This window comes from Saccopteryx bilineata, chromosome 8 (assembly GCF_036850765.1).
Source record: "Saccopteryx bilineata isolate mSacBil1 chromosome 8, mSacBil1_pri_phased_curated, whole genome shotgun sequence".
NCBI lineage: Eukaryota > Metazoa > Chordata > Mammalia > Chiroptera > Emballonuridae > Saccopteryx > Saccopteryx bilineata.
Genome location: NC_089497.1, coordinates 89,642,202 through 89,668,697, shown reverse-complemented (window position 1 = coordinate 89,668,697; position 26,496 = coordinate 89,642,202). Strand labels below are relative to the sequence as shown.

Below are 26,496 nucleotides of genomic sequence, written 5' to 3'. Positions count from 1 at the left end.
TTAATTCCTTCCATTGTATTCTTTATTTCAGATATTGTATTTGTCATTTCTGTCTGATTCTTTTTTATTATTTCAATGTCCTTTTTTATATTTGTTATCTCTTTATTTAGGTTTTCGTAATGGCCATCTATGGTGGTTCTAATATCTTTGAGCATCCTAACAATCATTATTTTAAACTCTGCATCTGGTAATTTGGTTATATCTGATTCACTTAGGTCCTTTTCTGGGGATTTCTCTTGGTTTATTTGTGTTGTATTTCTCTGCCTTCACATTTTCTCTTCACGAGAGTGGCTGTGATCACATGCTTGGGTGCACAAGGGTTGGTGGCCTTGGCCTTTGCCCTGCCCCTGTGTGTAACATTATGCTCGGTCCTGAGGGCACTGGCGAGCACCTTTGCTCAGCTGCGGGTCTCCACCTGTTTCCGGGCTTTTGCCCTGCCCTTGCAGGAGGATCCCACTCAAAGACCAGCTGCTAGCCTTGGCTCTACCGCCAGGCAGGGCTGCGTGCCCAAGCTCAGCTTCATAGTGGAACTCCGCCTCTTCTGGGCTTTTGGCTCCACCCTCGCGGGAGGAGCCGGCTACCAAGTCAGACCGCAAGCCTGGGTTGCACGGGCGGGGCAGGGATGTGCTCCTCTGCCCTTGCTCGGGGGCTGGTTTCTACCCTTTCTGGGTTTCCCACCCTTCTCCTGGAGGCTGGATTACAGGCTGCCAGCAGCTGAGCTTGGCCGCTTTTGCACGCCCCCTTCTCCCTAGCCGGGCAAGATTGAGCTCACACCTGAGCCCACTGGTGGCCAGCCGGCTTCCGCCCCTGCCAGCAGAACCACGCTTTTGTCTCCCACTGCCGCCCGCTCTCCGGTGCGCCCTCAACCACGTGGGTGGGGGCGTTGCAGCTCGGACCCTAAGACTCACTACTGTAGACCCGAAAGCTCCCTCCTTCTATGCGACTCTGCTCTGAATGCCTCGGGGGAGCTTGTTTGGCTGCTCTCCTGCTTCCCTTTGCTGGTATTGCTGTTTCCGGGGGAAATATTCACTTCAGCTTTGGGGAGTGACTCGTCCCAGGGGTTAGGGTGGCTATCTCCCAAAATGTTTCTCCCTATGCCTCCTAGATTGCACTCTTTTCCTGTTACTGTGGTTTTCTCCTCTCTCCTCCCGTCCCCAGGAGCCCCGGGTGAGTGTTTGTGAGAGAGATGTTCTGCGTGGTCCCTTTAAGAAGGATCCTGGGTCTGAGAAATCAGACTCTCTCACAAACAGTATCCTGACTTGTTTCCAGCTAAATACTGTCCTTACACCTCTTCTGGGCTCTGGGGCTGCAGGTAGAGGCTTTGTTCCTGGGGCTCAGGACCCTTTCCCCTCTGCTAAACTCACTTCCCGCCACGCGAGTCTCTCCCTGCTGCCGTTCGCTCCGAGAAGCTGGGCAGCCCTCTCCGCATTTCCGCTTTTCCTACCAGTCTCTGTGTGGCTTCTTCAGCGTTCCTTGGTTGAAGGGTCCTTTTAGTTTAGTCCAAAGTTGGTTTTTCCAGCTGATAGTTCATGAAATTAGTTTGTAATCCACATTGGTTCTGGGAGGTAGATGCTGGTACGTCCGCCTACTCCAGCGCCATCTTGTCTCCTTCCCTGAACTAGGATTCTGTTGGGTCCCTGGCCGGGTGCAGAGCCGTTCTTCCCCCAGGTTTCTCCCTGGCCACCAGGAATGTGGTTTTTCCTGGGTAGCCTGGCCGCGCTGGGGTTCCCACTCCTCGGGGCTGGCTATTACACCTGGAGAGAGCACTCCATGTGGGCGAAGGCACGCGGAGAACAGGCGACGTTGCGCGGGGCTAACACAAATAAGCTTTTGTCAATCTAACTATAACGCAGAAAACACATTTGTAACAGATAAAAGCATAAGTCTGCTTGAAGTGTCCAAGGGAATGAGAGGGCTCTGATGAATTATCCTGCCTCTGTAGGGTTGTAAGGAAGACAATTGGAAAATCACTGCTACTTGATAAAGTTTGATCAATCAAAACACATAAACATGACTTCTAGTAAACACACAGGTTCCTCTTAGAAGAGTTTTGTGAGAGTATCAACAACCCAGTGGTTTTGTGTGTATGTGTGTGTGTGTTTTAATATTTTTAAACAATACATTTTTGAAATAACAATGTAGAACCTTCATGTATAGAACAGAGGAAGAGGAGTCAATTTATTTAAGCTCATTTTACAGTTTAGTCATGTACTGGACTGCAGAGGATAAGAGACTCCTCTAAAGTACAGAGGTCGCCTGACGAGCTAGCCAGAAGAGGCTGGCCCAGTGGGATGGAGCCAGGATGGTGGGCAAAATGTGGTAAGGTTCCAAAGAACTGAAAAATTCATATTAATATTTTAGGAGAAAGAGTTAAGTTTCTTGCCGTCTTGCCCCCTCCTTCCTGTAGAACGAAGGGAGAGGAATGTGGGAGTTTCCTGGCTTACAGGGACACACTATACAAGAAACCCCCTTTTACTAAGAAGCTTAAATGGCATTTTATGATTTAGGCTAAACATGCAGAGAGATTTTGTAAATATGATTTTATACTTGTGTGTGATCTGCACCGGCTCAGGATAGATGACAGCACTGTGTTGTAAATGAAAGGTTCTGTGCTGGGTTTTGAATGGAAGGAGCAAGGAGATTTGAACCCCTTTCCTCCCCCACACCTGTGAGGAAGAAGGTAAATAGCCAGCCAGGTGCCGGAGAGGAAGGAAAAGATTAAGCAGCCCTTTCCTCTCCCCCTTTGTTTCTCCTTAATGGGCAATTTACAAACACTTACCTCTGACATCATGTAAGTCCCTCCCATCCTGAAATCATGTGATTGACGTATGCACCTCTAAAACAAAGGGATGCCAGATAAACACAAAAAAATTGGGAATGTCTTTTGACATGTAAAATGACATCTTTTGCTATTGTGTTTGTTACCTTTTAATATGTAAGAATGTTTTTATAAATCCTGTAGATGAATGTTAATGATGATGTCATGCTCCCCTCCTCCTTTTCCCACCAACCTGTATGTGATCAAGTGTATATAACCAGCCTCAGAGCTATATTCTGGATGACACAATTTGGGTCAGCTATATCCTATGTTAGTCATTTGCAGTTGGCTTATTAATAAATCTCCTCTTATTAATAAAACTACTGAAAATTCATTTGGACTTGGTGCCTCTACGTAAACCTGGAGGAATGCTACTTTACAACAGAAGCACCTCAGCACAGAGCACCTGGCACACCAGGTCTAGCCGTAGGCTGTGCAACCCCAAGGCCCTCAGCCCACATGCTGCCCTGTACTCCTACGGCCCCTAAGGCAGAGTAGTGTATTGGGGGAGGGTGGCTGCCCCCTGCTGGCAGAGGTGGGGAAGCATAGGGGTGAGTCTGTGAGGCCCAGTGTAGATCACAGGCCTTGGAGCTAGGAGGCTGCCCCTGGCCCTTTGCCACACATCCACCTGAACCTCTCTGAGCCTCAGTTTCTCTGTCTCTACAATGAGAACTGTACCTACCTCTCCCAGAGAAGCTATGACCTGTTTAAGAGAATGTTAATCCAAATTCGGAGGGACCCGAATTATGGAAGACAGGAGCAAGATCCGTCGTTTACACATTAAAGCTTTATTGTCTAGCTTGGCCAAGCGGCGGGAACTCTGACAGAAATCTGACGGAGAGCCCTTTGTTTTACTTAGTTTTTATAGTTTTGTAAGTGGGAAGTACAGAAGCAAAAATTGCAATTAGGAGCCCCTTACCACTATTGGTTATAGTCATATGTCCTTTAACATGATAGGACCACGTTCAATTTGCAAACTGTACATCATTTTGGAGAAAACAAAATTTCCAAGTCAACACAATGGTAGAAAGATATCTCTTTCCATATTAAAAGGCCTTCCTATATTTTCTAGTGTTCATCCGCCATCTCTCTGTCCAGAGTCAGACGTATTAACCACATGCATTTACATAAGAGAGATAGTTTCTGTGGGGACAAATGTCCACAAATGGCTCAGTTATAAGAAAAGGTTTATTTTGGCTTTTCCCTTCCTGCACCTGGCTAGCCATTCACTCCTTTCCCCACAGGTGTGGTGGAATGTCAGGGAATCTATGCTTTCCTTCCATTTTCATTTACAATACAATGGCAAGAGCCATCCTGGTTATGCCAATCACACAGTACAGAGACTATTCTCACAATTTCTTTGCACATCTTAACCCAAATTAATAAAATGTTTTCCAAGCCTCCTAAAATATTAATTCTGTAGCCTTTGGTACTTTACAACACCTGCAGGTGAAATGGCTCAGTGGCTCCTCATTCCCCCCTCTGAATGGGAAGATAAGATGCGGTATCTACCAAGGGGAGAGGCTGGTAGGTAGGCTGAAACGTAGGTCGGCAGACCAGGAGGTTGACGGCCCCTAGCTGGCGTTTGACCAGGGTGGTATAAGCAATAATCAGGTATTGCTCTATTTGTTAACTGGGTAGGTGAGAAGGGTGGTTAGGCCCAGCACCTGTCCCCTGGATATAAAAATACCCTGCTTATATTTTGGTTTCCAAAAGATATTAAAATTTCAAATTTCTGTGTTGTGATTCTTACTTATTTGAATTCCCATGTTTGGGATTTGAAGGCAGACTGGAAAAATACAGAACAAACACAAAATTAGTATAGCCAATGCTAACAGATACCCAAAACAAGTATACTAATACATCACAGTGATTAAAGCCTTTAAGCAAACTTTATAAGCTAATACAACAAGAATCTATAAAAGAGTAATGTCCTTAAAGTGTTCACCAAGTCCAAGTTGGCACCAACACCATTCCAAATCTCTGCAAATGCAACCCAACCCCAGTTCAGTCCATCAAAAACTGTCCCAGGAGGAGTCCAGGAAGAGTCCACATTTAGGAAAAGTCCACATGGCATTGGAATTGCCGTCACACTTCTACACTCTGCAGTTAGCGTCAAAGTCCCAATGACTGCTGCTCCCAGCTGGCAATGACCCAGGTAGATTGGAAAAGCCATCTGCAGCACGCATGAAAATGGAGCTTCCGTTTTATTTAAACTGGAGAGGTGAACCCAGGGTGCCTTTCTCTGGAGCTCTGCAATTATGGCATGGTGAAGAGAACCTGTGGATACACTATCCTGGGTAGCAGAGGTAAGTTCATCTAAATTAGGAGTAAGTCCCAGCCTAAAATAGGCATGGGGCATTGAAGCAAGAGGAATAAAGGAAACACTAAATATTAAACAAAGCAGCAGAAAATAAGACTATCAACACCCACAACAGATATCTTTGAGGGATGAATAAAAAAACTGAATACTCAGGCAAGGCATAGTAGGTAGCCCTTGTGTCCATAATAAAGGAGATCAGTTTACCTGCTACTTGGAAGAAATACCCTAGGCTCGTCCACAGTGACATGAGATGGGGCCGATGGCCCTGGGCACCTTTAGTCTTCACTGGCAAGCCTCAGTAGGTTGGCAAGGTCAGGTCACAGGTAGCCAGAGCAGGGCTAGAAGAGACTGAATCCTCCCTTGGAGGAGTGAGGGAGCAGCTTACCTTCCAGTGTCCCTTTTTTTCCATAGTAAAGGCATGTCCCTGGTGGGGGTCGAGAAGCCTGGCAGGCTTTAGCTCAATGACTTTCCTTTCCACTCTTGAAGCAGGGCCCTGATAGGAGTCCTATGAAGTCTCTCGAGGGCGTTGGAGCCTTTATGGGTGTATGCCAAGAGCTGGTATTTTACCTGATATCTTTTTGGCTCTGTCTGCCTTTTCTGTTCCTCTCTTGGTCATTATAGACCTTAAATGCCATGCTCAAAAGATCTCGTTGAGGGGTTTGAGGGTCCCCATCTGCCTATATAAACTTTTCCCATATACCTAGGGCTGATTGGAAAAAGACAAAACAGCATTATCAGCTGGACTAAATAAAAGAAGGTAGAAGTTTGCAGGAAGAGAAAAGAAGTTTGGCATCTTTTGTAGGATTTCAGAGTCTCTCAGTTGCTGAATCAACCTGTACATTAGTATTTAAGAGAAAATTTTTAAAAGGTCCAAAACACGAAGTTTTATTGAAAACAATCAAATACAGCAGAATTCCCAGAACTTTCCTAATACCGCATTATTTTGATTACTTACTAAAAACAAAACAAAACAAAGTCCCAATTTCAAAATAATTAGCAAACCTGTTGGTAAACATTCTTTTCATGGTTCTAGTTATTTTTTTCCTAAATTTTACATTTGCACCTTTTTATGAATGAGAGTTTTTCTTTACACTAAAGGAAACAAACAGATTTATTGTAATAAACTTAAACATAAAAAAACCCTGAATGTCAGAATTACATAGACCTTTCATTCAGAATAAATATTTAAAGAATAAGCTGTTCTGATGCATCTAAAACATTTATCCAACAAATTAAAACAAATTTTAGCACATACTTGCACAATGCACGCTTGCAGCAGTGAGATACTATCAGGAATACAAAACAAATCTATTTAAGTAACCCATATAACAATAACAAAGTATTCAATATATTAATACTATTAGAGAGGTATTATAAATTGGTACAGTAGCTTAGTGCCATGAAAGATTAATTTCGACCGGTCTTTAAAGAGAAAGAGGTAGTATGTAGTCATGTCAGACAGCTTAACTCCTGAAGCAAGTTTAGATTTTAACAGAATCTTAACTCTCTCCTGTATTTACCAATGGAATTAGAGCCTTGCTTAGGGTGGCTCTTCTTTCTTCCTTGTCACCACAGATTTTTAAGCATTTGTTGAGTATACTTTATAATATCTTTACTTCAAAATTGTAAGACATACTTGTCTTTATGTTAACTTAACAAAACATAGTAAATGCATTTTCAAGTAACATTTGCAAACTTATTAAAACAGTTCTATTAATTAACAGGCAAATTAAAGTGCACAATAAGGCTGGAAAATTCCAGTACATTATTTCCAGTGGCCATTATTTTTCTATATTATTAATGAAAATCTACACCTTTGCTAGGTAAATTCACCGTTTTAAGTGTTGCAGCCTGAAGTTTGAAGCAGTTTGGCCAAAATTAGCAAGTTTTAGGATTCACATTTTATTCAATTTAAATTTAAATGAGCACGCTATATTTACTCCAATTAAAATTAGAAGTTTGTAGGGATGATATCATCTTTAATCCTAGCTTGCACAGTGGGCAAGCAAAAACGCACACACCAGGCTTCAAAACCCACTCACATTCAGTGCTCACAAAGCTACTGACTTATTCGAGCTTCCCAGAATCAAAGGTTCCAGCTTATCAGACCTATGCACCTCTGCTCCCCATATTCTCCCTTCTCTTTGCATAAACTCTGCACAAGCCGGCTTCTCACTCAGCACTCCACCATCCTGGCTGCTTCTCCCAGCCTCCTCCATGTGGGCAGCGCCACCTTTAACAAAGTGAGCATAATATATTTTATTTGCCTAACACCTTTATTCAAGATTTGCACTAGCCGATAAGCAAACACACAGGGCTCCCAAAGCCACTGACATATTCTCTGGTTCTAAAACCAGGAGATCTTCTCCGGTATTTCCTAGAATCAAAGGCTTCACCAGTCCCAAAGCCCCAGGACACCGACTGGGCCCTTCCTTTTCCCCCAGCCAAACACTGTCTAATCTCGCTGGGGCGGGGCCCGCCAAACCCTGCCGCCGCCTGCTCACACAACTTCCTCTTCCTTAAGCGCTGAAAGGCCCTCTCACGATGACCCCAGCCTGGGGAGCGCCCCACACAACCAGCCCTGGGATGCCTGAGGCGGCTGCCGAACCGTGGGGTGAGAGAGCAGGTGCCCTCAGGGCTAGCCAGGCACCCGTGGCAGGGAGGGGCCCATAACAAGCGCATGCGGAGGAAGCCAAGCACCAAGCGGGTGTGGGAAGCCCCTCGGGCAACAGGCGGGTTCACCGAGAAAACACACGGGAATTCCCAAAACCGCCACACATGGGCAGCCCCTGACTCCCAGGACGCCTGGCGGCCCCCTTTCCCCATGCTCTAAAAACTTTGACGAACGCAGTGACAAAAACAGACAAACAGCAAAAAAAACAGACAAACAGCAAAAACAGATAAATAGGCGCCATCACCTGCTCTCGAGCTTGGAATATCTAAACTCAAACAGGGTTCCCTAAATGCGGGGTGCCCCCACCAAAGTTTCTGAACCTCGCGTCCGAGGGGAAACCGGCCACCGGTTCCTTCCCGGCCCATCAGCCAGAGCGCACGTGGCAACCAAAAACGGTCACGACTTTGTTTCTACTTCATGGGGATTGGGGTTGGACAATAAAGTTCCGATGTGCAGTCCGACGGCTCCTTCCCGGCCAACGCACCAAATGTTAATCCAAATTCGGAGGGACCCGAATTATGGAAGACAGGAGCAAGGTCTGTCGTTTACACATTAAAGCTTTATTGTCTAGCTTGGCCAAGCGGCGGGAACTCCGACAGAAATCTGACAGAGAGCGTGCCGGCCCTTTGTTTTACTTAGTTTTTATAGTTTTGTAAGTGGGAAGTACAGAAGCAAAAATTGCAATTAGGAGCACCTTACCGCTATTGGTTATAGTCATATGTCCTTTAACATGATAGGACCACATTCAATTTGCAAACCATACATCATTTTGGAGAAAACAAAATTTCCAAGTCAACACAATGGTAGAAAGATATCTCTTTCCATATTAAAAGGCCTTCCTATATTTTCTAGTGTTCATCCGCCATCTCTCTGTCCAGAGTCAGAGGTATTAACCACATGCATTTACATAAGAGAGGTATTTTCCTTGGGGAAAAATGCCTGCAAATGGCTCATAGTTATAAGAAAAGGTTTATTTTGGCTTTTCCCTTCCTGCACCTGGCTAGCCATTCACTCCTTTCCCCACAGGTGTGGTGGAATGTCAGGGAATCTATGCTTTCCTTCCATTTTCATTTACAATACAATGGCAAGAGCCATCCTGGTTATGCCAATCACACAGTACAGAGACTATTCTCACAATTTCTTTGCACATCTTAACCCAAATTAATAAAATGTTCTCCAAGCCTCCTAAAATATTAATTCTGTAGCCTTTGGTACTTTACAACACCTGTGGGTGAAATGGCTCAGTGGCTCCTCAAGAACAATTTTCAACTGGTGTGTAGTGACAATGGTGTGCTGCAAGGATTTTTAAAATATGTAATGTCTGACTCCTTAGTCAGGGGCACTGGCCTCTTTCTCTTAGATTGTCAAATTTTAAAATAAAAACAGCGAACATAAATAAATAAATAAATAAATAGATAGATAACAAATTTAGTTATACATTACTTATAATGACAATCAGTGAGATAATCAATATTGCACATTTTTTCTTCCTCCTCTTTCTGTTTTTGTCTCTTAAATACTCTCTCTGTCTCTCCCTGTATATATAGCTATATATATATACACACACACACATACACACATGTTATGTAGGGGTATGTGTGGTATATAATAAATGAGATATGCAATTTGTCACAATCAAGATAATATACATGTTCATCACCCACAAAAGTTTTCTTGTACATATTTACAATCTCTCTTCCCCTTTTCCATAATTTATGTCTCCATAAATCTTTTTTTCTGTCACTTATAGATTAAATTTTTTTTTCACCAGTAATTAATTTCTTTTTATTGCTGAGTAATATGTCACTGTGTGGATATTCTATTATTTGTAATCCATTAAGTTCTTGATAGACTTTTTTTTTTTTAGTTTTTACTAGTCTAACTAAAGATGGTATAAACATTAACCTATTATATATATGTGAAAGGAAGAAACCAGGGCTGAACTAAAAACTCAAAGCTAGTGTTTTCCAAAAGGAAAATTTATTTTAAAAGTGCCTTGGTGCAGGCGGGCTGAGACCACCAAAAGGTATCAGCCCTGAGCTGCAGGGGAGGGGTGCCTGGTATAGGGGTTGCTGCAAGCATTTGCTGGCAAGGTGTTGGGTGTACCTGAACATGTTTGGATTAGCATATTTTGGTTTATGGCATTGGTCACTGACTTGATGATGAGCAGGAGAAGGGGGATTCAGCTACAGAAACACCTCCTTTGCAAGTATTTTTTTTAATATAGTACAAGCCTGATCAGTGTGGTCCTATCTGGTGTCCTTGGTAAAACTTTCAGACAGCCTGGGTCAGGTGTCTCCCATAAACAGCTAGGACCTGGTGCATCTGGACCATCTGCCTCTGAGAATTATCTGTGGGGGAAAAAAGTCCCTGTTTCTTAGAATACAAAGTAAAGATTAGAAATTGGTGGGTTAAATTTTTACTTAATTTATAGGCCTTTACTTTTAGAGTAAATCCTCTGGCTAGGCTTTTACAAACAACTATTGTGATTTAAACTCCCCTAATTGTCAGGTCCCTCCCCGATGTAAGATTTTATTGAAAGTTTTGCAAAGGTGAAATGTTTACTGCATTTCAAAGTAAAGGCCAGGAAGTCATTTATACAGAGAAGAGCAAGCAAATTCACTGTAATCTCACAGTGGGCCATGAGAATGTTCTGTTTCAAGCCCTTTCTCCTCCTTCAGGCCTGCACTGTTCTCAGGATGGCAGCTGAGTAGTTATTTTATCTATCAGTGTGGACATATGCTTTTTTTTTTTTTTTGCTTGGTTAATAGCTAGGAGTGAAATAACTAGGTAAAATGGGAGGTGTAGGTTTTTATTTTTTAATTTTTAAAAAATGTTTATTTATTGACTTTACAGAGAGAGGAATGGAGAGTGAGAGAGAGACTAGAACATCAGTGTGTTCCTGTATGTGCCTTGACCAGGGATAGAAACAGCAACCTCTCTGCTCTGGGACTATGCTATAACTGAGCTATCGGGACAGGGCACTTGTAAGGCTGATGATTGTGGCCATGCAGATATTTATTGAATTCAGGTAGACAGTAAAGGAAACGTGGAGTCGGAAAACTGACATTGTGAGCCATGTCCGTTTATTGGAGGCTCACAAAGACAGGCAAGCCAAAAGAAGAAATAAAAAAATAAAAACAAACAAAGGGGAAGGAAAACCTGCCTTTTTCAGTGGAAGGCAAGGGATCAGGAAACCAACCACACCTCTCAGTGGTGGGAGCAAAATCTGATCTCAATGCCCCCAAGGGGAAGGAAGCACTAATATCCTTAAAATAGTGCTGTCATGTCCTCATGCACTAATTGCACAAAGAGCTTGCAGCTGGTAAACCTGCAAGCAAGCCTAACACAGCTATTTTTCCCACATTCCACCCCTGTAGGATTACTTGCCTCACAATCTACATGACAGGTATCTTCTGTGATGGTTCTTATGTAAGGAGTAAGATACATTGCATAAACAGAAACAGTACAAACTATAGCAACAGAATTACCAAAGCATAAGCTATGTGTGAAACAAGAAAATTGTCAGCGGCACCAAGAGAGGCAAATCTTTCCTTTCTGGAAGAATACAGGCCAGAGTTTTGTCCACAAGCAGCACAGTTGCAGGTACCAGAGACTTCCCCAGGTGGGCAGACCAAACCTTATTGGACTGCACACCAGAATCTGCTGGTTCCATAGGTAGTAAAATGGGAGAACTTATTGCTGGCCATAAAGAAATTACAAAGGTATCCTACATAATGCTGCCCCCCTGAGCACTCAAAGGATAATACATTTCTACCTTAGGTGGCCAGGTGCTGGTTGCCCAGGGAGTTAGCTGGAGGTCCACCTCTAGCTCCTTACCCCATAGTGCCATCATAGATGAGGGGCCTGTACAGTCCAGGGCCATATTAATTGAAGTCTTTGGCCTTTAAGAAGGGCTGCTGGGGCAGGCAAGAGCACATTGCCCTGCTTTCCAAAACCTGGCTTGAGTAAAATGTCTTTGATGCATATCTGCAACTGAATGAGGGCAGCTGCCCGATGCAGGAGGGCCTCTACTAGAGCTGGACCATCCCCCCTAGCCCCCCCCATGGAGTTATCTCATTCAAAATTAGGAGTACTGTCCACAAGTGGCGTGTCCATCCAGTAAGGGAGCTGGTATCCCCCTCCTGTCGCAGTCCCTGCTTTAAGAGTCCATTATACCACTCAATGATACCAGCAGCCTGGGGGTGGTGGGGAACATGGTACTTCCAGTCCACCCCCAGCTCTTGAGCTCATTGCCTCAACTTAGAACCTGTGAAGTGGGTACCATTGTCACTTTCAAAGACCAGCGGCCGCCTGTATGTAGCACTCAGGTGGTCCAGAGCCTGTATATCTGCCCTCTGGTCAGGATTATGGGTGGGGAAGCAGCAAGTAGATCGGGGCCAGTATCTACACAAGTGACTGCATACTGGTACCTGTCAACTTTGGTAAGGGTCCAATGATGTCTATTTGCCACTGTGTAAATGAAACACACCCTCTCTGCATCTGTCCAGGTGACACCAGTGGTCTCCGAGGGTGCTCTTTGAAACATACTAAACATTGCTCACAGGCTGCAAGTACCTCTGCATAGGACACAGGCAAGTTCCAAGCCTTAACCGTAACCCACATAGTTTTCTGTCCACATGGAGCAGGCGCCGGTGAAGCTACTGTGCCACATCACCTGCAGGTGCAGTCTCCAACCATCACACCCTTGCCAAGGTGTCTGCCTCATCATTCCCAGGATGGGCTAGAGGGGCATGCCCTGTGACATGATATATTGTCACCTGCTTCTGGTGTCCTATTTCCCATAAGTCCTGCCACATGGCCTGACCCCATAGTGGATGGTGCATTACCATCCACTGGTTAGTGTGCCAAGCAGCAATCCAAAGGGTCAGTCCACGATAGACAGCCCAGCTGTCAGTACAGATCACCAGAGGTGAAGGTTCATTATGGGCAACTAGCCAAACAGCTCTTAATTCTGCCCATTGGCTGCTTTGGCCTCTACCTGTGTTTATCCAAATAGCCTCAGTGACGGGATGAAAGGCTATAGCCATCCACTTGACTGGTTGGCCCCTGCTGGAACCATTGAAAACCATCAATATAACAGGCATCCTTGAGGATGGGCATCCTGAGCCCCAGCTGCACCTGACTCTAAGGTCGCATAGGTGACTGGACCCAAGACTTCCTGTAGTTCTGCCCTCAATGGGCTGGTGCTAGGAGCACAGTGTTGTTGCAGGTAGGCGCCCCACTTGGCCAGGGTGGAGTTTATGGCCATACTACTGCGTGGTTCCGTTGCCCATCTCTCACCCATCATGCAATAGGGTCTGTTGTCTTGACTGTAACTGGAGCTGTAGTTGTAATACTCTCAGTGGTCAGGAGGGCAGCATACACAGCTGCCAGCTGCTTCTCCACTAATGAGTAACGGACTTCAGCGCCTTTCCACAATTGGGACCAAAACCCAATAGGTTGCCATAGGTACTCTGTGCATTGCCACAAGCCCCATCCAAACCCCTCAGGGGTTACATGGACATCCAGCTCACAGGACCTGGCAGGATCAAACACATTCAAGGCCTGTGTTGCCATGACAGCTCTCTTAGCTTCTGCAAATGCACCTTGTGCCTGCTCAGTCCAGTTCCTGTGAACTCCATTTCAAATAAGGTTGTGTAAGGGGTGCAGGAACTGAGCCCAATGGGCTATGAATGCTTGCCAGTACTGCAACAGAGCTGTAACTGTTTTACCATAGCAGGCATGGGGTATGCATGGATCTTATCTATAACTGCATTAGGGATAACCTTTGTCTTACCTGACAGACAACTCCTAAGAATTTAACAGATAACCCAGGTCCTTATAATTTGTTCTCGTTGACTGCCCAGCCACATGCTTTCAAATGGGATAGCAGGGTAGGGACTGCTTGCTCCAATTCTGGAAGAGAGTCACTAGTTTGCTTAATATCAGCAATATAATGGTACATAAAGATCACCTCTGGCTGTTTTCATTTACCCAGGTTGGCAACCACTATTCTATAACATAAGGTAGGGCTATGCAAATAGCCCTGGGGTAACACTGTAAAGGTCCATTGCCTCCCTTCCCAACTAAAGGCTAATTGGTTTTTACTCTCTGCAGCTATATCAATAGAGAAAAAGGTATTAGCCCAATCTGCCACAAAGTGGTATGTTACCAACTCGTGGCTTACCCAGTGGTAGTTAACCTGGACCCTACCACCCACTAGTGGGTGCTCCAGCTTTCATGGTGGGCAGTAGTGGAGCAACCAAAGTATAAATAAAAAGATAGATTTAACTATAGTAAGTTGTTTTATAAAGATTTATTCTGCCAAGCTTAGCAAAAATCTGACATAAAGTACTTGGCAAGTAATTATTATTATATGCTTTAACCTGCTATAAATTTTATAAAGTAAAGGTACTTTCCTACTTTATAAATCACCAATCACCATTACTGTGGAACCGGTGGGCGGTCAGAAAATTTTACTACTAACAGAGATACAAAAGTGGGTATAAAAAGGTTGACTACCCCTGGCTTAGCCAATCCACCAGGAAATTGAACACCTTTATTAATTTCTCTGCAATCTACTATCATTAGCCAGGTTCTGTCTGGTTTACACACAGGCCATACCAGGGAGTTGTAAGGGTGGTGCAGTGGCTGGATAATCCCCCCACCTTTTCTAGTTCAAGGACTGTCCCAGTGATTTCTTCATAGCCTCCTGGTACTGCTTCATGCTAGTCACATGCCAGGGAACAGGTAATTGCAAGGGGGAATGTGCTGTGTGTTCCCACAACACTGCCTTCACATCAGACCTGAAGCTGGAACTCTCTGGCTGTGGTTTCCAACCACCATCCTTGTAAGACATCTACCCCCAAAATATATTCAGGAATAGGTGATACATATAACTGATATGGCTTAGGAGGCAGTCTTCCTATCCCCAATGGAATAGTTATTGGCTTCACTTGAACAATTTGGCCCCCATAATCATCAGTGGCCACTGGGGTCCCAGTGAACTGCTCTGGATTGCCATAGAAGAGGGAACATTCTGCACCCGTACCCACCAAGGCCAACACTCATTGTACATTACAAGGGGACAGGTGGATTATTAGTTCCACATGGGGCTTCCAGAACCTGCCTCTCCCTGTTAGACAGGTCCCTCAGCCTTCCCCCTTTCAAACTGGAACAATGGGTCTTGGGGATCCTCCTCTCCCTTGACTTTCTCCATCATATATTATTGTAACTGTGTCACCCACGCACCAACTGTTTTATTGGTAGCTCCTGGGGCCTTTAGTCTCAGCAGCTGAAAGCTCTGTTCTGGTTTAAGCCACTGCCAAAGTTCCAAAAGAATTTTATTAGCCTTGTCATCTAATTTCTCCCTATCTGCCTCAGCCACAATCAAATCTACCCATATTTGTGTTCAGGTAAACTTTATAGGCAGTTTCCCTTGTTAGTCAGGGGTGCAGCATGGGTAGCAGCCCTCACTACTTTATGATCCCAAGCTGCCTCCAGATCCCGCAAATCTGCTACCATCTACATAACTGTGTTGATGGGCTGCCCCACATAGGGGCCCAAGATAGCCACAAGTGAACCAAAAAGGGCTGATAGGGCACTGCAGAGAATAAGATCTCTCATAACTGCGGTAAACACTTCTTCATCTAGCCCATGGGACCCTGGGTGGAAAGCAGTATTCTTTATACTAGCTCACTATAGCAATGTCACCTACTCACTGCTCCAGGCAAATCCCCAGCATTCTGCCAGACTGTATGAATAGCAGCCATCACCCATTCTAATAGGGTACAGTTTCCTGAGTTATCCTGGCAGTTCTGAAGATGCTACCTCAAGGAGGAATGAGTGGTACTGGTGGCCAATTTATCCATCTGTTTCAGACAGCATGATGCCATCAACCCCTATGTCCCACAACCACAGCAACCAAGATACCAGGGGCTTGGTAGGTTTCTGCCTAAATTATGCCCGCAAGTCCATCAGCTCTGCCTGGGTGTAAGGCCAAACCACAGAGTGCTCCATTACCTGGGGAGGAGGCTGTGGCTGCCCCTGAAAGACTATTGGCTGCTGGGTTTTTACCTTCTGAGTGAGCACTGGCCAGGTTCTGAGTCTGTGGATGACAGCTTCAGCCTGAGCCTCCTCATCCTCAGAAGAAGAGGAGTTGAAAATGCCTACTCCCACCAACTCAGAGCCACTCTGCTGGCATAGGTGCTGCTCCTTTCTTTCTTGGCAACCATTTTGGCTCCTGAGGCTGCCAGCTTTTGGCCTGAAGCTGAGAATTGAGCTCTTGAACCCACAATTGTTTCTCCACCAACAGTCAGTGCCAGTGTTCTGCTTCCCAGAAAAACTGGAGCTCACAAACCTATAACTCCTTTCTCCAGAGACTAATCCAGTTCCAGGCACATTTGTGTTCAGCCTGCCTCTCACACTGCAGCTTTTGAGAGTGGTCAGTCTCTTTCTCCAGGGCATGCTCCAGTTCAACCTGTCATTGGTTCTCAATCTGTAGCCTGACCTGCAGTTCTTAGACCTGCAGTTTTCAGACCTGCTGCTTTTTCTCCAGTGATTGTTCCAGCTTATGTTGTTGTTGTTGCTACTCAGACTGCACTTCACTCTGGAGCTCTTGACCTTGGGCAGCTTCTGGCACAGAACTCCTTGTTTCCTCTTGCAGGGTTGCAAAACACACTTGACCTATGGCCCTTAAAAGGAGAACCATGGGGAACTATACACTGGAGGCAACAACCACTCCTCAAGGGTTTGGTGGCTCCATACCAATCTGACCTGAATCATGCCAGCTGCTCCAGATGTAAGGCCAGTGGCTGTGGCCATGCAGATTTGCAGTGAATTTGGTCAGATGCTAAAGGAACTGTGGAGCTGGTAAGCAGTGAGCCGTATCAATTTATTATAGGCTCACAAAGACAGGCAAGCCAAAAGAAGAATGAAAAGGAAAAAAAAGGAACAACAACAAAGGGAAAGGAAAACCTGCTTTTCACAGTGTAGGGTGAGGGATCAGAAATCAACTACAATTCTCAGTGATACGGTGTGATCTGATCTCCTTGCCCCTGAGAGGAAGCATTTATATTCTCATAATAGCACTGAAACGTGCTCATGCACTAACTGCACAAAGAGTTTGCAGCCAGTAAACCTGCGAGCAAACCTAACACAGCTGTTTCCCCTACAACGCTGTTAGGAAATTTTGATGAAGTTACTTTCTGATAAGATAAAATGGCTGAGACTCTAACTTTCAATCGGGATTTCCAGATGAGACTCATTCAAACATAACTGAGTAAAGCCACATTCAGAATTTATATTGCTATATATTATGATAATTGTTCCCTTTTTATTATACTTGTGGTTCATTTATAAATTAAAGTTTATTATAGGTATGTATAATAGAAAAAATATGCATAGACTTCTGTTTTATCCAGGTTTTCAAATGTCCATGGTGGATCTGGCAATGCATCCTCATCAATAAGGTGAGACTCTTATTGTAAAGGGAACATGGACATGTGATAAATAAAATTTATAATGTGCCTAATTTCCTTTATATAGTAAGCATCTATGCGCCATGAATTTCAGTATTACGGATAAAAATTTTTGCCCAAGAAACCATAATAATCTATTCTTTACACTTCAAATTTTCATTTGCTTTTTTTTTTTATAGGTTCTCTCTTCAACTTTGGCCTCTTTCTTTCTGTTTCTTGAACTTAGATTTCTACTCTGGATTTTCATCTGTCTCATTTTGACTGCTCTGGATAACTGTAGTTCCTTTTATTAGCCTCACTCCTAAATTTGAGTTCTGACGGTTTTTATATAAGAATTTTGTCTACAGACTCATGCTGCATTTATGTTCATCTGATCTTGATTTGACCCACTTTTGTCTACTGCATTTTGAACCTGGACACATGCCTTGAGTAGGTGGCCTCTTGACCAGCCACCAGCTTATTCTTGACTTGCTGATGACAAAATGTGGTTTACCAAACTTACCTTTATTCTCCTTGGCTATTGCACTGTATTAGTAAAAGTGCGAGGGCCAAAAGATGACATAATTGCTCAGATAGAAAACACTATGAATAATTTTCTTTTTTTTTTAATTTTTATTTATTTATTTATTTTTTACAGAGACAGAGAGTGAGTCAGAGAGAAGGATGGACAGGGACAGACAGACAGGAACAGAGAGAGATGAGAAGCATCAATCATTAGTTTTTCATTGCAGGTTGCAACACCTTAGTTGTTCATTGATTGCTTTCTCACATGTGCCTTGACCGTGGGCCTTCAGCAGACCAAATAACCCCTTGCTGGAGCCAGTGACCTTGGGTCCAAGCTGGTGAGCCTTGCTCAAACCAGATGAGCCTGCACTCAAGCTGGCGAGCTTGGGGTCTTGAACCTGGGTCCTTCTGCATCCCAGTCCAATGCTCTATCCATGGCGCCACCTCCTGGTCTGGCTGAATAATTTTCTTTGCAAAATAATTCTTATTGTTTAGTTCTACCTAAACATATCAGGGTTTGAATTTAGGGTGTTTTTTGTGACAGAGAGAGAGAGAGAGACAGAGAGAGAGAGACAGAGAGAGGGACAGATAAGGACAGACATACAGGAAGGGAGATAGATGAGAAGCATCAATTCTTTATTGCTGCTCCTTAGTTGTTCATTGATTGCTTTCTCATATTGTCATACCCCCAAATGTTGTAAAGTACTGTACCTCATTTCCATGGGTTTACATAGAAACACCAAGTCCAGATGAATTTTGAAGCGTTTTATTAAAAGGAGATTTATTAATATGCTGGCCACAAATGACTGACACGGGGCATAGCAGACCCAAATTGTGCAGCCCCAAATGGATCTCAGAGGCTAGTTATATACCCTTTGACCACACACAGATTGGGGGAAGCATGATAGCATGACACAATCATTAACAAGATTATAACATTTGTCTAGGGAATTTAAAAAACATTTAAACTTTCAAGGAAACACGATGATGTCATTTTACATATCAAAATATATTCATAAACCTGTTAGTGTCTATCTCTCCTCCTTTGCCTAGAGGCACACGTTAATCTCAGGATTCCAGGAAGGGAGGGAGAGCTAAAATCAGTGTAGGGTGGTATGTTAATTTTGTATCTTATTGAAAGGGAAAGGAAGTTCTTCAGATAACCTTAATCCTTTCAGAGAACTAAAACTAAAACGACCCAGTTATCCTTGTAAGTCAGGAGATTTCTATAACCTTTTCCCTCCATTTTCCAAAGAAAAAATGGGACAGAAAGCTTGACTTTTCCTCTTTAAAATGGTGCTGCCAATACTAATTACAGTTCTCTTCCACCTTACCACATTCTCCACTGGTTTTATATCCTGAGTCAAATTCTTAACTTAATTTAATGAGGTGCATGAGGCAATTTTTAATTTTTATAAATTTTAATTATTCAGAAATAACTGACTTTTATAACAATTTACTTTCTTCCTTTCTTTTTCAAAAAGTATTGCTGTACCCTATACCTTTCATTACTATACAATTCCTTTTAGTCAGAACACTTAAAAAAAGTTAAACTTTAGTGACAACCAAGCTGACATTTCTTTTACTCCAGTTTCCCTTTTTTCTAAGTCTAATTAAAGCAGTCCTCAGTAAGTTTCTTTATGCATTAATTGTGCATAGACCAACCAGCTTCTGATCTGTGGTTGGAGCAGGGCATGCCATCCTTCTTAGGGTTAACTTACAAGGGTTGGTAGGATCTGTAAGAATCCATGGGAGTCCAAAAGACCAGAGTAACAGGCTTTATTGAAAGGAAGAAAGGAACCCTTCTGGGCACTTCTCCCGGGGGAGAAGAGCACTGGTTACAGACTAGGGGCGAGTTATATAGTGTTTGGGAGAGCCTGAGGGGATACTGAGGCAAAAGTCCTGGTATGTCCGGAATGCTCCTCCTTGGGGGCTTGGAGCATGTGGGTATTGAATCAAAAGTCCAGGTATGTCCAGAGCCCCTCCTTGGGGCGGCTTCTCAGCTTTTTGGAATTCCTCTGTCTCAGGGGCAATAGTCCAGTAAGGGTGAGGTCTACGACAAATAAGCGGAACATCAAGAGGGCAGTTTGGAATTCACGTATGTATCATTTCTCAACTCTGTGGTTACATATAAAAGAAAGGCAGTTATTAATTTTATAATATATGGTGAGGGTGATGAGGAGAAAGAGGAGAAAAAAATTGGAAAATTATTTCTTCTTCTGGAGAGAACTCAAGAAGGGAATCTTGCCAAGCCAAGTACCTCATCCAGTTAAGGAGGTCATCAATTTCCATGCTGTAAGGTCTGAACCAGATGATGTCTCTAAAAACCTGAGTGAGGAAGTAAAAAATTTTGCGAGGTAATAATTGTTAGTTGCTTGCTGCGAGTGCCAAGTGGACAGAGTGACATGGTGATGCATGGTCTCCTGGATGAGCCTCATGAGACATGCTGGTCTGGTTCCTCTCAAATGGGAGGACGTGGAGATTTTTAGAGACAGGAATCTATTGGTGTAAGTTTTTTAGAAGGATTGAATATGTGTGGTTAAAAAGGAAGAGGGTTTGGAGAACATTCAGGAGGGAACTTCTCGGGCTGAGGGGTGGCTTCTTCCTGCTGTCATCCCTACCTATTTGATATTTCCCTCATGAAGTTCTCCTTGGGGTACTGGGGAATAAAAGTGTAGGAGCATTTGATTGTAGGTAATCCTAGAGATTTCTCTCATCCCGGCCTGTAGGAACTTAATAAAGAAAGAGGCAGGTATTTGGAGATTAGCAATGCAGAGATAAGGAGGGTTGTATAAGGGTGTGTGTGTGAAAGTTCTTCCATGGTAAAGTCAGAGATATTTTTTCCTGGCAGCCCTGGAGAGAGTAGTTAGCTTGAGCTAAGAGAAATGTTTCATGCCTGTTTGTAGGCTCTTCTTCAGCCAAGAAGACCCAGCGATCCTGTCCCCTCACTATGTAAAGGGTAAAAAGACTGAGAAGCGATAAGAGGTGATTGCTATTTATTCTCCTAGTTCTTCAAGGATATGGGAGAGCTTTAGGGTTAGGGGACCTGTAGAGGTTGAAAGATAGAATTTAGGAGGTTTGCTGATATAGGGTTTCAGATTTTTCTGCTTCATGAGGGCAGGTTTCAGGGTTGATGTGTAGGGTTAGGTAGATTTTCCAATTTTCTGATTCGCGAAGGTCTGCATGAAGTTCTGTAAGAAAGTAGTGAACAAATGTAAGAGGCAGGGTTTAAAAGTTAGAAAAGTAAATAGGAGAGTGATTGGACTAATGAAAGGCAATAGTAAGATGCCTAGTTTGTGTGAAACCACTGATTCCATGTTTACGAATTCGCTGGGCTTCAGAGAGAGAGAGAGAGCAAATAGGAATAAGACAGGGAAATGGCCAGTCCCCCTGTTTCTAGATCTACTTTTGTAGAGATTTCTGAAGCAATAAGAAGAGAAATTACCTGTATAGCTCGTTTGGTCCTTACATTGATGGTTAGTGTATTAGGAATTGGAAGAGGCTCATGGGGTGGGATTAGGTTGATATTTAGGGTGAGATAGATTAGGGTACAGGTTTTTGTCTAATTAGTATGGAGACACCGATAGGTGTTGGTCCCACACGAGTAGAAAGTTCCTGATTTGGTGAGGTAGGTTGAAAGGTGCAGTGGGAGTGAGTTGTCAGGATTACGGTGTGTGGACCTGTCCCTGTGAAAATCAGTCCTTGGATGATATAATGCTGGAAGTGCCTCTTGGACAGTCTTTGAACCATTTGCTGAGTAACCTATAAAACCTGCAAGTACTTAGGGAAAGGGTGGTTACATTTCTACACTTTGCAGTTAGAGTTTAAGTCCTAGTGGCCACTGCTTCTAGCTGGAATTAGAAGCAGGTCCCAGCCTATAATAGGCATGGGGCATTGAGACAAGAGGAACAAAGGAGATACTAAACATTAAATAAAGTAACAAACTCAGACTGTCAATACCCCCAGTAGAGATCTTTGAGGGATAAATAAAACGTAAATATTCAAGCAAGGCATAGTATATGGCCCTTGTGTTTACAAGAAATGAGATTAGGTTATCTGCTACTTGGAAGAAATACCTTAGGCTCGTGAACAATGTCCTTGGGCCTTCAGTGGCAATTCCCAACACACTGGGCAAGGACAGGTCACAGGTAGCTGGAGCAGGGCTAGAAGAGACTGAACCCTCCCTCCATGGAGCAAAGGGGCAGCTTGCCTTCTCATGTCCCTTTTCCACAGCAGAGGTGTGTCCCTTGATGGAGCCAGGAAGCCTGGCAGGCTTCAGTTCAATGACCTTTCTTTCCACTCTGGAGCAGGGCCTTGATAGAATGCTATGAAACCCCTTAGGGTTCTGGAGCCAAAAGCTGGTATTTCCTGACTTCTTTTGGGCCTTATTTGCCTTTTCTATTACTTCTTTGGTCATTATACACCTTAAAAGCCATGCTCAGAAGATCTCACTGAGGGGCTTGACTAAGAGAGCAAAATTGGGAATTCAGTGTTTAAAGAAGCCTATTAGACTGAGGAAAGAAAATATTTGATCCCTTGTGGTAGGTGATTGGAGACTGTGGAGGGTCTGAGTTTGATCTAGGGTGAGACTTCAGGTGGTGAGGGTTAAAGTAATGCCTAGATAGACTAGGGACTGAGAATAAAGTTGAGCCTTAGCAGAGAAGACACGATATCACTTCATAGGGAGGAAGTTAAGAAGGGTGGTAATGTGTCTCCTTGAGGCAGGCAGGGAGGGGCCACAGAGGAGTAGGTTATCTACATATTGTAAGAGAAGACTAGTTTTGAGATTGCATGCTGCTAAATCCTGAGCTAGTGCCTGCCAAAACAGGTGTGGGCTGTTTTTGATCCCCTGGGGTAAAATAGTCCATGTAAGTTGCTGGGCTGCATTAGTGTCTGGGTAAAGGCAAACAGAAAGTAAGAGTCAGGGTGTAATGGTAAAGAAGGCATTCTTGAGGTCTAGGATTATGAAGTGAGTGGTGTTTGAGAAAATGTGTGACAATAATTTATAGAGATTACGGACTACTGGTTGGAGGGGAATTACTGCCTCATTGATTAGGTATAAGGCTTGTACGAGGTGATAAGCTCCTGAAGGTTTTCAAACAGGAAGGTTTTCGAACAGGAAGGATGGGGGTATTGCAGGGAGAGTCTGTGGGAATGAGTAAACCTGGTTTAAGAGGTGGGCAATTACTGGTTTAAGGCCTTAGAAACAGACACAGTTTCACATTAAACAAAGACTTCACATATTATGAATTAAGAAATTTAAATGAGAGTGCTTTACTTCTATAAAGCCAGCAGCCGGGTCCAGGGCTGCCATCACAGCCGCCCAGCCCATGCAGGTTCGCATTGGATTCGGACATTCGGTAAAGAAACAATGGAGCCACAAACTGGTGGGCCATAGTCTTTAATTCTAGCTTGCACCCGGTGGGCAAGTAAAAACACACACTGGGCTCCAAAACCCACTCACATTCAGTGCTCACAAAGCCACTGACTTATCTGAGTTTCCTAGAATCAAAGGTTTCTAGCTCACCAGCCTTATTCTCCTCAGTTCCCCATCTCCTTCCTTATCCCAAATACAAACTCTACACAAACTGGCATCTCACTCAGCACTCCACCATCTTGGCTGCTTCTCCTGGACACATGGCCTCTTTCTGCTCTCTGCTCTGCTCCCTCTGCTCTCTCATCCCAGCAACCAAGAGCGCAAGCTCCTATTCTGCCCCTATTTTATAGTGTAGAAATCCAAACCTTTAATCCAATATACAAAATAGGGAAGTCTCTAATACAAAGTCACTTCTCTGAGGCATGATTGGATTGTACCACCCCACATCAAAAAGGGTGGGAAAGGCTTAATCCCAAAACCAAGCCCCAGGCTACAACAATCCCCAACACACCTTAATATCACCTGGGCGACGGCCTCACGTGGGCAGCACCATCTTTAACAAAGTGAGCATAATACATTTTATCTGCCCAACAACTTCTTTCAATTCAAATTATACTAGAGATATTTTCTGACAAAGAGACAAGACAGATTACTTACTCACATAGTTTAATATACAATTCTGCTTTTTTTAAGGTTTTCGAGATGGCAGGGAGTTGCCAGCATAGAGGGGAGGAAGAGAGAAGGCAGATGGATGGACAGTGTGCGCAGCTGGATGGAAAGAAGGAGAGTCAGATTCTGCAGGAGGAGAGAAGGAGGTTAAAGTATTGGTGTGGCACCACATGGTCAGAGGGGTCAAAAGGATTTAGAGCTCTGAGGAGAGAGGAGAGGGCGTGGAGGAAAGAGGCACAGTCACAGTTTGTAAGGAAGGAGGAGGGGTCGGAGAGGAGACAGACAGAACTGCAGTTTGTAAGGAGGGAAGAGAGGACAGAGAAGAGACAGGCACCACAGCCAGAGCCACAGCCTCTAAGGAGGGGGGAGAGGATGAAGAACACAATGGAGAAGGGTGAGGCCCCCAGCCAGCAGGGGAGGAGAAAGAGAGAGACTGTGAATGAGAAAACAGGATTTAGTGAAGGAAAGAGGCTTTCTGGAGGGAAGAGACTCCAGCAAAAAAGATTTGCTGAGAGACTAGAGAGGGGTCCCAAGAGAGGGGTGCCCTTGAGAGTCAGGCCGGAGAAGGAGAGAGTTTTGGAGTCCATGGAGAAGGAAAGATTAGGAGCAGAGGTTTTAGGTGAGGTTTCTTTGGCCAAAAATGGCCTGCGTGTAGAACAGAAAGTACTGAAATTAAGGACAGGAGAGAAGGGAGAAGAAAGCCTGCACGTAAGGAATTTCTGATGCCCTCCCCATCCAGTGGCAGAAATTGTCAAGATGTCTTAGGATATTGTAATTGAATGTCCCGTTTTCAGGCCAATGGGAGTCATTGTCTAGTCTGTACTGAGGCTATGCTGTGTTAGAGAAGATTAATTTCTTCAGTTTGTGGCCTGAGAGACCGAGTTTGGTGAGGATTTTTATGAGACATCCTAGAGGTGTCTGGTCAGAAGGCTTAGAGTAGACCCTGAAGAGCCCATAGTGGAGAGAGGTGAGCAAGAGGGGGCGTCCCCACCTTCTGCCACTGTCCCAAGAGGAGAGAATCTCCGTGTGGGGGAGTCGTCCCTGATAGAGGTTGTCACCACCTGTCAGGGAGCTCTGAGGATGAGAAGTCTGAGAGAGTGGAGAGGTGTGGCTAGGTGCCTAGTCTTCCATGCAGTCCACTGAGACTGAAAGTCAAACCCCTCAAAACGTGAGGTGTGTCAGAGAAAACCGTTCGACCAGAAAGGAGTATTTTTAGAGAGAAATTTAGAGGCCAACCGGGGAAGGGGAAGGGAGAAACTCCTTACCTTTCTGGTCCAGCAGGGGTTCAGGACAGGGTTTCAGCCAGCCAATCAACCCACAATTACACATCCAAACAGAATCAGGGAGTAAGCCCGGGATGAGCTGCCACTGCCCATTGCTTCCCTGATTGTAAGTTTGAACGGCAAAGAGGGATCATCCAGGCAGTTAGTACCCTGTCCCGGGTTTCGGCACCAAATGTAAGAATCCATGGGAGTCCGAAAGACCAGAGTAACAGGCTTTATTGAAAGGAAGAAAGGAACCCTGCCAGGCACTTCTCCCTGGGGAGAAGAGCACCAGTTACAGACTAGGGGCGAGTTATATAGTGTTTGGGAGAGCCTGAGGGGATACTGAGGCAAAAGTCCTGGTATGTCCGGAATGCTCCTCCTTGGGGGGGGCTTTGAGCATGTGGGTGTTGAATCAAAAGTCCTGGTGTGTCTGGAGCCCCTCCTTGGGGTGGCTTCTCAGCTTTTTGGAATTCCTCTGTCTCAGGGGCAATAGTCCAGTAAGGGTGAGGTCTGACAGATAAGCGGAACATCAAGAGGGCAGTTTGGAATTCACTTATCTATCAGGATCATTCCCCATTGTCCACGAGGTGTCTCTGCTGGGACTGCAGGCTTTAACCAGCTATGGCTGTGATGGTGGCCCTGGCTACTGGCTTTACACCCTGCAAGTACTTAAGAAAGGAGTGGTTACTTTTCCTCTATTATTTGATTCATGTGTTCTACCTGCTCTGAAATTTTGGGGCTTGTAGGCACAATGTAACTTCAAATTAGTTTCTAATTAATATTGGGTTCCCTTCCTACTAGCTGTAAGATTTTGGACATAAATGCTGGCCTAACATTAGAATGGGCAAGCTAAATCTGGAAAGAATTCTATCCAGCAACTTCCTAACAATTGTCACTGTGGCCCTACTCCCAGTAGGAAAAGCTTCTATCTATTGTCAATTACTTAAGTAAAATCTACTTCTAAATGTTTACCTGGAAAAAGTTTCTCTCTTCTTGTTTTTTTCCACAATTTTCTTACTTTGCTTAATATTCACTTGGGCACAAACTAAACACTCGAACATTATGCCTTCTGCAATAGATTCTAAGCCTAGCTTTTCTAATTATTCCTTTCCTGCTGGCAAAATCGTTTTCTAATTGGTTGCAAATAAACCTTTAGCAACAGGGGTTTTAGTAAAGTGATTAAAATTTTCTAGAAGCCCCACTGGTTTTAGGTAGCATCTTTAGCTGTTTGGTTTTTCTCTAAGTTTTAGGGAGTCTCCCTGCTTTTGGTGTCCTGGTCAGTGGATGAAAGCCACTATCTCAGGGGAGCAGGCTCCTGCATTGTTGGGTGAGGGTCTAAGCCTCACCTTTGCTAGTTTTAAGCTTTCTCTTTATGGCCCCCCTT

At 44.1% G+C, this 26,496-nt stretch overlaps 1 protein-coding gene across 1 annotated transcript in view; it reads left to right on the top strand.

Annotated features, from left to right (window-relative positions):
- The first annotated feature begins 12,032 nt into the window (after positions 1-12,032).
- LOC136311722 (uncharacterized) overlaps positions 12,033-26,496 on the top strand; it is a 94,975-nt gene continuing 80,511 nt past the window's right edge. The window contains exons 1-2 of the mRNA XM_066240821.1: positions 12,033-12,260; positions 23,090-23,161. Coding sequence (XP_066096918.1) covers positions 12,033-12,260; positions 23,090-23,161 — 300 coding nt within the window. The remainder of the gene's footprint in view (positions 12,261-23,089; positions 23,162-26,496) is intronic.